The sequence below is a fragment of the Danio aesculapii genome, chromosome 1 (genome assembly GCF_903798145.1).
Source record: "Danio aesculapii chromosome 1, fDanAes4.1, whole genome shotgun sequence".
NCBI lineage: Eukaryota > Metazoa > Chordata > Actinopteri > Cypriniformes > Danionidae > Danio > Danio aesculapii.
This window is the reverse complement of record NC_079435.1, coordinates 43,486,678-43,503,056: the sequence shown is the minus strand read 5'-3', so window position 1 is coordinate 43,503,056 and position 16,379 is coordinate 43,486,678. Positions and strand designations below refer to the sequence as shown.

General features: G+C 39.3%; 1 protein-coding gene across 1 annotated transcript in view; it reads left to right on the top strand.

Moving 5' to 3' along the window:
- fat1a (FAT atypical cadherin 1a) overlaps positions 1 to 16,379 on the top strand; it is a 142,355-nt gene that overhangs the window by 94,133 nt on the left and 31,843 nt on the right. The window contains 10 exon segments of the mRNA XM_056460918.1: positions 588 to 863; positions 1,132 to 1,342; positions 2,019 to 2,654; positions 2,657 to 4,777; positions 4,780 to 6,087; positions 7,239 to 7,435; positions 7,880 to 8,033; positions 13,002 to 13,030; positions 13,032 to 13,096; positions 13,098 to 13,234. Of these exon segments, the coding sequence (XP_056316893.1) occupies positions 588 to 863; positions 1,132 to 1,342; positions 2,019 to 2,654; positions 2,657 to 4,777; positions 4,780 to 6,087; positions 7,239 to 7,435; positions 7,880 to 8,033; positions 13,002 to 13,030; positions 13,032 to 13,096; positions 13,098 to 13,234 (5,134 nt within the window).

The window sequence follows — 16,379 nt, the reverse complement described above, 5'->3', positions numbered from 1 at the left end:
TAGCCAAATGATATATAAAAATTAACTTTCATTAGTATGTTGAAAAAAATGTTTGTTTACCATATTTCTGTTCCTTTCTTGCATGTCATGATGTACGGTGCAATCGTGGATCTATGTTGATCCTGGAACATAATTTTTGTTCGAAAATGTAACCAATACCTATTCCTTAGCCCTAAATCCAGCAATAACTAAAAATATCCCCAAAATCAGAGATAAATAGTAAATAGTTGGATAAAAATCATGTAGAAGTGCATAAACTGTAAGCTTAAACTTAACATAAACAGTAAACCTATCCCTTAATTCTAATTGGCTGATTGGAATGTTGTTCGAGGATCAACATAGACATTAATACAGGAACATGTCCTACTTGGTGAGATCAGGTTGGCGTCCCCCTCTTACAGTGATTTCAGTAGGCTAGATCTCTTGATGTTACTTGTTAAAAGCTATTCTTAACAGAATTTTAACAATTTGATCATTGTATTGTACTTCAGATGTAACATGAAATGTGCTTAATATCATTATTAATGAAACCATTTAATATAAATATGTATTTTTCAAATATTAACTTTTTATTGTTTGTTTTACAGGTTCTTATTAAAGTGATCGACACCAACAATCATCGTCCCCAGTTTTCTAAACCAAAGTATGAAGTAGATGTCTCTGAGGACACCCCACCTGAGACTGAAGTGTTACGTATTACTGCTACAGACCAGGATGAGAAGAACAAGCTAACATACACCCTCCTCAGCAGCACTGACCCATTTAGTTTACGAAAGTTCAGGCTTGATCCTGGAACCGGGGTGTTGTACACTGCAGAGAGACTAGACCATGAAACCATGCACCAGCATACACTAACTGTCATGGTAAGATCATGTGGTCTGCGACCTTCTTTACAGCTTCATCTGTACAATTGATTTTTCTGTCTGAGCTAGAAATGTTCAGCCAGTCAGCCATCCATCATTGTAAACTATCCTGGCAGTTTGTTTTCCCTTTAATTCAATAGACATGGAGGCAGAACTCCTAAGGGCTTGCATGTAAAGTGTTTGATGTGTTTCACATACGCTGATAATTAAAGTCTTGAAATAACTGGAGAATTGTTTATTTCCCCCCCTTCTGCCTTCCTCGCTGCAGGTACGAGATCAAGATATTCCTGTGAAGAGGAACCTAGTGCGTGTGATTGTAAATGTGCAAGACACCAATGACAACGCACCCTGGTTCTCTGGTGCGCCGTATGTGGGCCGAGTGTTTGAGTCTGCTGCCATCGGCTCTGCAGTGCTTCAGGTCTCTGCTCTTGACAAGGACAAAGGCCAGAATGCTGAGATCATCTACAGCATTGAGTCAGGTAGTCCATCTGATTGATTTGATTGCTTTTGACTTTCATCCAGTTTGTCCAGGAGACTACATATTGCGTATATTTATGAGATATATGAAATGTCTGGACATGAAACTTTCAGAAACAGACTGTAAGTTTGAAAGCCTGTCATGTCATCTTTGTTCTAACTTGGGATATCGGTGAGCTATGCAGCCACTTAAGTTAAAAATGTGGGAGATATTGAACATGGCAGCCAAGGGTCCTGCAGTTCACCAAACTGTGAGAGTTTTGAACGAAAGGCATAGCACAGAAATGATGCTGAGTGGCCTTTTGAGAATGCACATATTTGAAATGTCTGAGATTACAGAAGCTATTTGAAATGTGTTGTGAGTGTGAGAGAGATGGCAAACATTGTTCAGATCACATACTGAATGGCTGATGCTCAGGCTGCTGAATAGTCTATGGCAATATAGCCACGTTCTTTTGTTCAGCTAACTGCAAACTCAAATATTCATTATAAATGAAGCAAACAGATTTGCACTAAAAAAGGATTTGTCTAGTTGAATCAATGTATACAGCATTTTTGTTTACTTTAGTCTTTGAAAAAGCCAAGTTTGACACTAAAGATATAAAATAATGAGTTCTGAAGAGGAAAATCGAAACCGTTTTGCCTGTGTGATGCATCTTTGTCATATTTCCTCCTTAGGAAACGTAGCCAATTCATTTGCCATTGATCCTGTCCTGGGAATCATCACTGTGGCAAAGGAGCTGGACCGTAACAACAAGAACAGATTTGAACTAACTGTGAAAGCCTCCGACAAAGGAACACCGCCACTTAGTGGTACAGCTGCTGTCGACATAACTGTCACTATTTCTGACAATGCCGTCCCTAAATTTGCAGAGAAGGAGTTTTCTGCTGAAGTCAGCGAAACTGTTCTACCTGGAGCCTTTGTAAGTCTGGTCACTGCCAACAGCCAATCATCAGTTTTCTATCAGATCAAAGATGGAAATGTAAATGGAGCATTTGACATCAACCCTAACTCTGGAGTTGTTGTGACCCATTCAGTTCTGGATTATGAGACTACACCATCATACAAACTAACCATTCAGGGAACCAACATGGCCGGGCTGGCTAGTAACACTACTCTTCTGATTCACTTAAGGGATGAAAATGATAATGCGCCTATATTCATTCAAGATCAATTCGCTGGAATGGTCAGTGAGTCTTCTCCAGTCAACAGTGTAGTCCTCACCAAAGACAACACACCTCTTGTCATACGTGCTTTAGACACTGATCGTGACGCTAACTCAAGGCTTGTCTATCAGATTGTTGAGCCATTTGCCATAATTACTTTGCCATTGACTCTAGCACTGGTGCAATCAGAACCATCAGTGAATTGGATTATGAGCAGAGATCAGTGTTTCGCTTTTCAGTTCAAGTCCATGACATGGGAATTCCCCGTCATTTTGCAGAGAAGGCTGCTAATGTGACTATTGATATTCTGGACATTAACGATTGCCCACCTCAGTTCAGCCAAGATCTATATGAAACCACAGTCTTAGTGCCAACTTACAAAGGAGTTGAAGTGATCACAGTCAATGCCTCTGATGCAGACTCGGGTCCAAATTCAAGGCTTTTTTACTCTATTGTTGAAGGCAATATTGGAGAGAAGTTTAAAATGGACCCGGTCACAGGGGTTATCACTATTCAAAATGTCACTCAGCTCAGAAGCAGGTATGAGCTCAGAGTGAGGGTGTCTGATGGCAGGTTTTCTAAAACATCTTTAGTGAAAATAAATGTCAGAGAGAATAAGGAGAGTACTCTTCGGTTCACCCAAGAATCATACAAGGCATTCGTGCCAGAAAATTCCTCACAGAAAAAGACTTTAGCTGTAATTGCGGCAGTTGGAAACCAAGTCAATGAACCTTTGTTTTATACCATTCTGAATCCTGATAAGAGATTTGCAATAAGTCGCACTTCAGGAGTACTCTCCTCCACAGGCACACCTTTTGATAGAGAAGAGCAAGGTGTATTTGATATTGTAGTGGAGGTGACCAGAGATGACAAGTCACCTGATGTTGCCCATGTCCTTGTCACTGTGATAATTGAGGACGTCAATGACAACCCACCTGTGTTTGTCAATTTACCCTATCAGGCACTAGTACAAGTTGATGCAGAGGTGGGTCACATCATCTCCAAGGTGACTGCTGTTGATGCTGATATTAATGAAAATGCTGAGATCAACTACCACCTTCAGGAGATGAATGAGTTTGTTCAAATCAGCACAGATGGTGAAATCTCACTTACAAAGAAGCTTGACAAGGACTCGGTTAACACTGAATTCATAATAACCGTTGTAGCCAGAGATGGAGGTGAACCAGCACTTTCCTCATCTGTTGAAGTGCCAATAATGGTTGTAAACAAAGCTATGCCTGTGTTTGAGAAAGCCTTCTACAGTCTGGAAATTCCAGAGAACATACAGTTGCTAACACCTATTGTACACATCCAGGCTAATGACTCTGAAGGACCTAGAATTGTCTACACAATCACAGAAGGGGACCCTCTCAATCAGTTCTCTATCAACTTCAATACTGGTGTGATCCAGGTTGTAAAAACTTTGGATTTTGAGACCCATCCAGCCTATAAACTTAGTGTAAGGGCCACTGACTCGCTAACTGGTGCCAAAGCTGAAGTTTTTGTTGACATAATCTTAGAAGATGTTAATGACAACCCACCTGTGTTCCATACCAAACTTTATAATGCAAGTCTTTCAGAAGCATCTGTGATTGGGACATCCGTATTAGAAGTCTCGGCTACAGATGCTGACACTGGTAACAACAAAGTGCTCTTTTACCAGCTTGTTGAAGATAAAGATAAGAGCTCTGATTACTTTAGCATCGACCGTGACACAGGCACAATCTGGACAACTCGGATGCTTGACTATGAAGAAAAACCTTCCCATAAGTTGTTAATAAGAGCAGTGGATGGTGGTGTGCCTGCCCTTTCCAGTGATGTTATGGTGTTAATTGATGTAATGGACCTTAACGACAACACTCCAGTGTTCTCCCAGAATGTTTATGAAGCTACTGTGAGTGAACTAGCAACCCGTGGCCACTTTGTCACACAGGTACAGGCTTCTGATGCTGACATCTCTGATAGTGGAAAACTTGAATTCTCAATTCTGTCAGGAAATGAAGGACAAAACTTTGCAATTGATCCAAACACTGGGGCTTTGGTCATATCAAATCATCGTAAACCCCACATGGAATCTCTCTACAATATCAATGTGTCTGTGTCAGATGGTGTATTTAGAAGTTCAGCGATTGTGAAAGTCAATGTTATTAGTGCCAACTTCCACAATCCTACCTTCAACCAGGTGGATTATGTGGTCGAGCTTCTTGAAAACTCACCTGTTGGAACACTGGTGGCTGAAGCGCAAGCGACAGATGATGACTCAGGAACATATGAAGACTTACCTACCATATAGTCAATGATATTGCTAAAGACAAGTTCTCAATCTCTGAGAATGGAGAGATTTTTACTTTGGAAAGTCTTGACCGAGAGAACGCATTGGAGAAAGTGATTCCAATCTCTTTGATTGCTAAAGACGGTGGTGGCAAAGTTGGCTTCTGCACTGTAAATGTGATCTTAACCGATATTAATGATAATGCCCCACAGTTCAGAGCTGCTGATTACAGAGTTAATGTTGCTTCTGATGTGCCAAGAGGAACAACCATACTTAAGATTGCAGCATCAGACATGGATGAAGGGAGCAATGCAGATATCACCTATTCTATTGAAACTGATGCAGACAATGTTGAAGAGAATTTCGAAATCCACCAGTTTAGTGGTGTCATTATAACAAAGGAAAGCCTCATTGGATTGGAGAACCAACTGTACACATTTCTTGTACGAGCAAAAGATGGTGGAAATCCCACAAAGTCCTCTGTTGTTCCTGTCTATGTCAAAATTCTTGCTCCCGAGGTCTCAGTGCCAAAGTTCATAGAGTCCCACTACAGATTTGCCATAGAAGAAGACCTTTCTCTTGGTTCAGAAATAGATGTTATTCAGGCCGAAAGTGATCAGCCAGTCTTTTACAGCCTGGTGAAAGGGAATACTCCTGAGAGCAACCAGGATGAGGTATTTGTTGTTGACCCCAGCTCAGGATCTTTGAAGCTGGACAAGAAGCTTGACCATGAGAGCACCAAATGGTATCAGCTAACTCTACAAGCCCAAAGTGAATATGATGGAAGCAAAGTTGTCTCCCCTGTGGACATTAGCATTCAGGTCAAGGATGTCAATGATAATCGACCACTCTTTGAGTCAAACCCTTATGAAGCTTTTGTTGTGGAGAATCTACCAGGAGGTACCTCTGTTATACAGGTAAAGGCCACAGACCTGGACTCGGGCACTAATGGTCATGTGGTTTACAATTTGGATGCCAACCAAGAGACAAGGGACATTGCAGAGTTGTTTGCCATAAACAGTGAAACTGGTTGGATTACCACATTAAAGGAACTTGACCGTGAGACAAGAAATAAATACACTGTTTCAGTCTTGGCTACCGACCGTGGAGACAAAGTACAGCTGATGGCTAGTACCAGGGTGGATGTCACAGTGGTAGATGTGAATGACAATCCACCGAGGTTCACAGCCGAGATCTACAAGGGCACAGTAAGCGAAGACGACCCACCTGGTGGAGTCATTGCCATTCTTAGCACTACAGACCTGGACACAGAGGAGAATAACAAGCAAATCAGCTACTTCATTACAGGTATTACACATCTTGTTTAATTTTAGTCATTACCATTTAATGTGAATTGAAAGTAATGGTTTAAATTCTGTTTTATGATGGAATAATTTGTTTAAGTTTTAGAAATGGACAATTTGTGGGGATGTAATTGTATTGTTATATTGTAATTGTATACGTCATATTGTTATGCTATTAAACTTATTATTGTTCCTTTTTCTGAGCCAAACATTTACCACTCCTTCTCCTAGGGCTTTAATGTTATGACCACCAACTTCGGCCAGACCTTTAGACTAGTCTAACTCAAGTTGCTTTATCGTTTTGAACTGACCTGGCTTTCAGTTTTCCAGAATCTGACCCGGAAGACTCAGAAAAATCCCATTGACTTAATAGTAGACCAAAATTTGACGCATCATAACTTTGAAAGAGAAATTCTTAGAAACGTGATCTTCCACAATTAAAGAGGCAGCCAAGCTGTGTAAATCTACATATTAAACTGGGGTGTAAGCTGTACCTCTGGAGTGCAAGAGTCCCCCAAATTTCCCATTGATTTACAATGGTGAAGAAACTTCCATTTAAAGTGTAGGGACTTCAAATCCCATTGACTTAACATTGGACCAAACTCACAGGCTCTTTACCTTTAACCGTCAACGAACTTTAGGTTCTATTTCTAAACTGTTCTTTGATGTGTGATTAAAAATAATTTTTGTTTAAAGAATATATAGACATTCTAAATCGGAAATGTTATAATTTTCCCAATGTCGCTTCTAAAACCAAGCGGGAATATTTCAGCTCTGGTGATAATTAATTAGCATGAACGTTGATGCCAAGCTGGAGATGAGATGAGCATTTCGTGGCATAGAAAACAGTCTAATTACATCCAGTCATCTTCACATGATCGTAGAGTGATGACAGAAATTGGCATTGCAAGTCACACTGCCACTTATTTACATAGATGCTTTGTGTTAATAATGTAAAGTCCAACCAAACAAGAATCAAAGCTTGTGGAGTGCTAATTGTACAGATGTGAAACCTGTGAATTATGAACGGATATAGTTTGATCCTTTACTATAGCTGCTAAGCACACAACAGGAAACCACACAAATATAGAGGCATTTTAACAGCCGTTTATGTTCATTAGTTTGACTGGCATTTCTCATGTTTGCTCTCTAAAGGTGGAGACCCCTTGGGACAGTTTGCCATTGAGCATACTCAAGGCGAGTGGAAGGTTTCAGTGCAGAAACCACTCGATAGGGAGGAGAAGGACAATTACTTGCTGAACATTACAGCCACTGATGGGACCTTCACAGCCAAGGCCGTGGTTGAAGTCAAGGTCTTGGATGCCAATGACAACAGCCCAATTTGTGAGAAGGTATGAATGTTAGTTTTGTGGGTATGTGTGTGTGGGAAGTGCATTGCAGCAAATGTCATGTAGTCTGATTCTGTCTGTTAAGGGGAGGGCTCTGCCTACCCGCTGTGCATGCTAAATGGGACGAGACTTAGAGAGAAAGAGAGAATGTCAGGAGGGATTTGAAAAGGTCCTTATGTGAAATGCAGCATTTAAGAAACAAAGAGGGTGATTTTGTTCTGTGAGAGGGTTTTGTGAGGGCTAATGTGCTTCTGTTACTTATTGTGTTTCATTTTGAATAATGTTAATTTAATAGAACTCCCGCAGTGAAAATCTTTTAGCCAGTTTGGCTTCAGAATTGCCACCAAACTCTTCCTTTATGCTTTCGTTTCTCTCTCTTTTGGTCCTGTCACCCCATTTGTGAAGATGTTTCTGCGTATCACATGTTTCTCTGTCTGTTCTTTCCAGTCATTCTATATGGAAAGGGTCCCAGAGGATTCCCCTGCCGGCAGGCTCATACTGCAAGTCTCTGCCACAGATGCTGACATCCGTTCCAATGCTCAGATCTCCTACGAGCTGCTGGGGCCTGGATCAGAGCACTTTAGCATTGACTCGGAGACAGGTATATATTAAAGTTCACATGTGATCCATATTACAATATTTTTAAAATTGCATATGGGTATTTGATTGTGGTCCCATGTCTGCTTGTGTTCCCTATTGTAATATCTGTATTATGAGCTGTGTCAATCCTACAGTATTTTGTGAATTATAAAATGGCTTAAAAAAATATATCATTACAATTTTGCATATATGTATACACAAATACACACACACCTATATAGTTTTTTAAAGAAATTAATACTCCTGTTCATATTGAAATCGATCAAAATTACTGTTCATTATGTGAATATTATGCAATACCCACCAAAATGGAGCTTTGCTTTCACAGTGTTAGATCACAGTCTCCACGCCAGATAAATAAGATCAAACCCCGGACACCAGATCTTGTCAGGAAATGTCAGTTTCTCCAGGTATTTGGACAACAAGTCAGCAGAGTTTACAATACCCATACCTGTTAACCAGTATTCAAGTGAACTAGCAGTCTACTATCAATATAGGAGTCGACTGTGGAAAGAAGCTAGCGAAAAGCAGAAGCAGGAGACGAAGTGATGATAATAAAAGAGCAGAGTTTATTCAATAATCTTAGTTGCGTGTTTCGGTGCGGTTTCATACTTCGTCTGAACAGCACAAACATAACACATGTTGTTATACATCAGGCCACAAGACCTTGAATTAGAGACATACCCTCATATCTCATATCAGTGAAGAAGAACATTTCATGAAACACTATCAAAATAAGACTAAACAATGGAAAAAGCACTAAAAGCAGAACAAGTAATAAGAAATATATCAAATATAGAAATCAAATCGATAAATGATTAGTATAATAAATGATAAACACAAATGAATTAAAAAATTATTGAAATAAATGGATGACTAAATGAATAACTAAGATTTACTGTATATATGAATATATAACATAACTGAAATTCATCCATTCATTCATTTTCTTTTCGGCTTAGTCCTTTTATTCATCAGGGTTCACCAACGTGGAATGAACTGCCAACTTATCTAGCATATGTTTTATGCAGCAGATGCCCTTCCAGCTGCAACCCATCACTGGGAAACACCCATACACTTCCATTCATATACATACACCATGGACAATTTAGCCTACACAATTCACCTATACCACACGTCTTTGGACTTTGGTGGAAACCAAAGCACCCGGAGAAAACATATAGAACATGTAAACTCCACACAGAAATGCCAACTGACCCAGCCGAGGCTCGAACCAAAGACCTTCATGCTGTGAGGCGAGATCGCTACCCACTGCGCCACTATGCTGCCTTATAACTGAAATTATCAATACAAAACAAATAATAGAAAAAAACACAAACAAAACATAATAGAATGTAGAATTGATTCCATTTGAAGCACATGCAGGTTATTACAAATGTCAGATTTTACAACAGTATTACTTTTTTATTGCATTTTTGATCAAATAAATGCAGCCTAGATGCAGAAGAGACTTTTTTCTGAAGCATTTTTAAAAGGGTGGTCTACTACGATATCATCTTTTAAACTTTAGTTGATGTAGCTGTGTGAAAATAAAGAACATCTCTGATTGTAATACTATGCTCAAGTTCAACAATGGGAAATGCTGTTTGGCACCGCTAACACAATTCACCACAAATTTATATTTATCAGTCAAACCGCTGTAAACATCCACAATCTTCAGCAGCGCATGCAGAGTCTCTCTATGCAGACGCTTTCAGTTTCTCTCTATGCGGACGCTTTCAGTGTCTCTCTATGCGGACGCTTTCAGTGTCTCTCTATGCAGACGCTTTCAGTGTCTCTCTATGCAGACTCTTTCAGTGTCTCTCTTTGCGGACGCTTTCAGTGTCTCCATGCGGACACTTTCAGTGCATTCTACATCTCAAATAACAAACTCGCAAAAGATATGAGAGCGCATTATGCACCTGCTTATTCTGAATATATGTGAAAGACACTTGTCAGGTTGCTTGTAGGGGCGTGACATGGAGCCAATCCGCGAATCACAGCACATTATGTTAGCTGACCAATCAGAGTCTCTTGAGGGCAGGCCTTTCAGAGGAACTAGGAAATATGACATGTGATATATGACAATATGATATAACTAGGAAATTTTTTTCATGTTAACTGAGTAGCTGTATATAATCAAAGTAAGATGAAAAAAAAAATAACGAAAAAATGAAAAACGTGAACGTTTCTACAAGTGAAGCATGAGCACACATTGCTTTGCATCTTATAAACACAACCAAGCCTTAAAAATACACTGTGGACCATCCCTTTAAAAATGAAACCCTGTTTGTTTTGTAGTTTTAAACTGTTGTATGAAAAGACAGATTAAATACGTCATATACACAGAACATTTTCAACATTATTTGCCTTTGCCTGCAGTCAGACACCTCTCCCATTTAAAACCGTAATTTCTAATTTAATTACTTAAATAATTCCAGGGAAGGATGTACACCCTTGGGCTTTTATTACGATTTTATAGTGAACACCGCTGAATTCATTCACTGATTTTTTTTTCTATTCGTTTTTTTAACTCGCCTGTTTTATTCAGACAAATGTAGTCGTACAAAAGATTTTAATAAATCATTTCAGCAAGTGTTGGCCCATTTCAGCTATTAACTCTAGTCAGCTGTCTTTCATCAGTGTGAATGAAACATTGGTTCCAGGCGGAAAGAGAGCAGAAATCAACAGTGGGTGGTGACAACGTCACACTGCTACAACACAAAAGCTATTGTAAAGGCGCTACTCACTGGCTCTTTGATAACACCAAGTGTGAAGGCAGGGAATGCTGGCTCGCAAACTGAAGGAGCGCTACTGTTCTTCTGTGTGGGTTTAGTGTGCACCGAGGATTTTCTTCGCTTTTTCCCTTCGTTCGGTCGTGGAAAAGAAGAGAAGCATTATTGCAAGTTAGCGGTGCCAAGAGTGCTCTCGTGCGCGCCAACCAGACCCCTGAAAGCTGGCGGCTGCTTTGCTGAGGGTGACTTTCCCTTTCCTCCTTTTCTCTGCTCACTCTCTGAGCAGCCCACATGCCAACTGCACTTTATCCTCCCTTGCTATTTCTCTCATTTCTCACCATCCCTTCCTTCTTTAATCTTTCCTATTTCTTAAAGCCGCTCAGCACAAGGATGAGCTGAGCTCTTTTCGAGGGGGGAATTTTGGACACCCTGCATTCATTCCTCCTTGAGATGCGGTCCAGATAAAAGGTCGACACCAAACAGATGGCAGACAAACGGGCAGTTTTAAATCAGCGACCTCTCCAGTGGAACGTAGCTTGCTGAAATTATTAGGCTCAGATTATGTATTCATGAAAGAGACGATTGTTTCTGTCGCGTGCTGCTTTTCTTCTTAGAGGGTCCTCTTGACTTGACCAATGAGATGGTTTGAAGTGTTATTGGATTGTGTGTTGTTCATTAGTTCAGTGCCAGCTGATGTTCACAGTGATTGATGGGGAGTGAAATTTAAGGTTGTTTTTTTTAGCAAGAGATGAGTTTTATAAATGTACAGAAAGCAGATTGCAGACATGAAGATTGAGAGAGCAGTGAACATTTTTTTTGTGGTAGCAGCAACAGGTTGCATAGAAAAAGGTTTGATCTAATTTATAGAACAGTGTTAGTTTCTTCCCAAAATGACAAACGAATAATATAATAAATAATAAAAATAATATAATCCTAGCAGGCACAGGATGTCAGTATGATGTCAGATTGACGTTGTACCCCAACGTAGGGGGACGTTGCATTTTGTTTGGAAATGAAAATCTGGTTTATGTCAGAACCCAACTTCAGGCCGACGTCAATGTCTAACATACAACCTGAAATCAACCAAATATCAACGTCTAATAATGTTGCAGCTTGATGTTGTGTGGACGTAACCACTATGATGTCTATCAGATGTTAAATTTTGGTTGACAAATAAATGTCAGTATTTGACATCAATTTGACGTTGGATTAATATGTTAACTCAGAGTTCAGAGGATTTTGGTCACTTTCCTACACCTAAAATCAGCCAAATATCAACATCATTTGATGTCATTATTGGATGTCAAAATAACATTATCTTTAGACGCTGGCTAGACATTGAATTTTTGTCACCTGACATCACAACCTAAATCTAATCTAATATTAACGTATAATTAATAAAATAAATAATAATTTACTTCCTCTTCTCTTGTCTAGTTCATTTTTGAATACAACATAAAATATTTTTTATTGGCCTTAGCAAGATTTTGATTCATCTATTTATAAAGCTTAAAAAGTGTACAAAGATGTAAAAAGTATAAAGAAACAGTGATTTTACATGATGAACAGAATTTGATTAAATATTAATAAGTGTACATATATAGATCCAGTTAAATAGGGTGAATCCTAAAGGAAGTCATACTGGTTTGGAATAGAATTAATGTAAATTATGTGAATTCACAAATAAACAAATATTGAAAAATGTTTACCTTTTGATGCAACCCACTCTGACTGACCCACTCTGGATTTGCTCTTGTAATGGGTGTGATACTCCTTTAGAAGTAGCTCAAACCCACGCTCATTCAATTAAGAACGAGAAAAGGAACCAGCAACAACTTTAATCTAAAAAAAACACAAAACAAAGTATCCATCCGACACCCCACACCACAAACTTTACTTCTCTCCCATGACTCTCAGCTCCTCCCACATTCATCAACGTTTTCTAGACAACCAATCACAGCTCTTGCTCTTATTGGTAGTTAATTACTTAACTTTTTTAGATTGGTAAGTCAGGATCTGCGCCAAGGTATGGCAAAAGCTATGTGACTCGGCAAACATCTATGTCGGACCTATTGTGTGGACTCGACACAGAACTATACATTCACCTTTAGCACCATTGCTGCAATTAGTTTGGACAAAAATGCTTGAAAAGTACATTGATGAGTTGTTATATCTTGTGACTTTCTCGACACATCTGTTTGGACACAGTGTAAAGTGTGCTCTTGTTTTATCAGGTGAACTGAAAACATTGCTTCCTCTGGAATCGTGAGGAAGAGGAGGTGCACAAAATGAAGGTGCGTGCTCTGGACGGAGGCGGACGCTTTGTGAAGCGAAGTTGAAATCACAGTCGAAGATGTAAATGACAACCCTCCGCAGTTCAACTCTGACCCCTACACCTTCACTGTATTCGAGAACACTGAGATAAACACACCAGTGGCTCGCCTGTACGCCTCAGACCTGGACACAGGTAAGATCTCAAGTTTACGGAACAATAACAATATTTATATGTACATTTTTTGCAACTGGCATGAAGCTTTCCCAAAGCAACATGCATTTCATTTCAAGTATATATTTACATTTGATAATTTCTTGATTTCCATGGAAATTTAATCCATGACGACCAATTCTAGACAGAATCTCAGATGTTTTTTACTATTTCTGCTGAGAATTTTGTAAAAAAGAAAAAGAAAACGGCAGAATAATTTGTAATGATTGAAGTATGAGCTATAAATATTATAAATTAAGTAAAACAATTAAAAATAATCTATTAAACTTTTATTTAAAGTTTAAAATTCAAATTTTATCAATAAGAACTTCATGTTTGGTAAACAAAACTTCAGAAATTCTCTCATATAATCTAAATACATCAAAAAACCCATTTATTAATTTTCTTTTCGGCTTAGTCCTTTTATTAATCAGGGGTCGCCACAGCGGAATGAACCGCCAACTTATTCAACATATGTTTTACGCAGTGGATGCCCTTCCAGCTGCAACCCATCACTGGGAAACATCCATACACACTCATTCATACACATACAATACGGCCAATTTAGCTTACCCAATTCACCTATACCACATGTCTTTGGACTTGTGGGGGAAACCGGAGCACCAGGAGGAAGCCCACGCCAACACGGAGAGAACATGCAAACTCCACACAGAAATGCCAACTGACTCAGCTGAGGCTCGAACCAGCGGCTTTCTTGCTGTGAGGCACCCCATCCAAAAAACTATTACTATCAAAATATTAATTTACACTTTATTGTGCACGAATCATTTGAACATTATTAAGGCAATTGTTTTAAAAAATATTTATACAAAATATCTGATCTCTTTATAACCAAAGAAACATGTTAAAAAGACTTTAGAAATACAATGTGAAAATCAGACAAACCATTGCTGCAGCTTCAAAACAAGTTTATGGAGAAAAATAAAATGATTGGGTGTGCTGTGTTTGTCTGAGGTAATAGAAGAATTACCAACCTACGTCACACATGACATCACACAGATTCACTGTTGTAAAAAAGATTGGTTGCTATAGCAAACATGTCGTGTTGTGCGGTAGAATGCCAAAGTCCAAAAATAGAAAAACATAACTTTTTACCATACACCACACTGCTTTTAATGCCAACCGCAGACATCTTTGGCTAAAAGGGAGCTGAATCGAGTGACGACCTAATTAAAAATGTTTAACTCTGCAGTTGACATTTCCTATCAGGTAAGTTCATGCTATACTGAATCATACACATTACTCATTTTTGATTGCAGCAATGATTTCAGTAAAAACAGTTAAATTTGGTGAATTAAACTGCAGACACAGAATGCTTAGAATGAAATGTAAACATGTGCGTTCACATACCCTGCCGTACAGGTGCAGGTCACTGCCAGAATGCAGTTGTTTTGCTTGTTGATGATTACCCAGGCCTTGTATGCTCCATCTTTTTTCCTTGTTTTTGGCTCGGCAGAACCTCAGTTTTTAGCACTACAAAGTTTTGAATCTGGTAATCATGGAACATTATTTCTTGCCCATGACCACACAGAACACAGTTGTTGGGACTCAAAGACTTGTAGGTCTTTAACTTCTCTCTTGCAAATCCCTTGGGGTTTCAATGAGATAGTTGTATATTTCGGGGCTGGATGCCTAGCCATTTTGTCTCAACCTATATCCATTGGGAGGGTACTATCACAAATAGACCTGTCAGACGAATGCCGCTCACTTTAACGTTAATTTTGCCGAATAACTGTGCTTATCATTGGGTGACAAGCTGTTAAAATATGCTGAAAGCATTATGTAAATAATATATATAATATGTAATCAATATAACTTATTTCTAAGACAACAACAAACTCTATACCGCATCGGATGTCATTCCCTCGCTGTAAATGCTAGCGCTCCCGGTTTTTCTTGCAACCTCACTGTGGCGCATCCTGAGTGTTTACAAACACGGTAATTCGTGTATTAGTCTGCCGTTATCACTGAATGTGTATATTCCATACAAAGTGTAAAGCAGATTGGTTAGTTCTACTTACATGAAACGCGGTGAGCATGTGGCATATGAAAAGTTGATATGTTTTCAACTAGGTGCACCTCGAAAATCCGCGCGCGTCACATGTACTGATGCACAACATGTGCGTCGCTCCCATATGCGTGTTTTGCAATGCGCAACCTCCATTGGAAATGATAAACTGACACCCTAAGCTTATTGGCAATGCTTTCAAGAGCGTGCTAAGCTGGCACATTTTAATAAAACTAAAGTGCTTCATACCAAACTTTTTTTTAATCGATATTGACAATAGTATTCGGTCAATAAATACAGATAGCGATTTTATCGCCCAGCCCTAATAAGCATACTCATAAACCCAAACTCGTTCCTGCGGGGCTGGTGTCCTGCAAAGTTTAGTTCCAACCACAATCAGACACACCTCAACTAGCTAATCAAGCTCTTACTAACCTTTCTAGAAACATCCGTGCAGGTGTGTTGAGGCAAGTTAGAGCTAAAATCTGCAGGACACCGGCCCTCCAGGACCATATTTGGGCACCACTGAGATGAAATGACAGGCTCAACAATCTTCATAAATCTGTGGATTTTTGAGTGCACAGATTCCATGTGGACCTATCCATGACCTTACTTTTGCAAGTGTAACTTTCTAGTTCTACTCGCCCTTGTGAAATCATATTCAAACCAGTTTTTTTTAGCATGGAAAACAATGACTGTTGTGTTCACATGCAAGTATGTTTTCCAAGATATTCTCCAATTTTGCAACAGTGTGACCCGCCGGTGTCCATCTGTTGTGTTATTACTTTTGAGAGGAAACCAACACGCACATATGATGTTCTCAGTCAAGCGGGGCAGCACCTTTAATCTAAGAGAACACAAACCGCTATGTCTTTCTCTCTCTCCGTCATTCACTTTCACTGAAATCACTCCAGTTTCCATTTGCATGCTTTCCTGTCGTATCCTTTTGTTCTGTTCTCTCTATCCTGAAACAGATGCATTGTGTGCTCTGTGTACTTTCCAGACTATATTCCACTTAAGCCAAACCTAGACGCAACCAATCTCTTATTCTTACCTTATATTTCAGCATCAATGCCAGTACTTTCAAACCATTAGTCA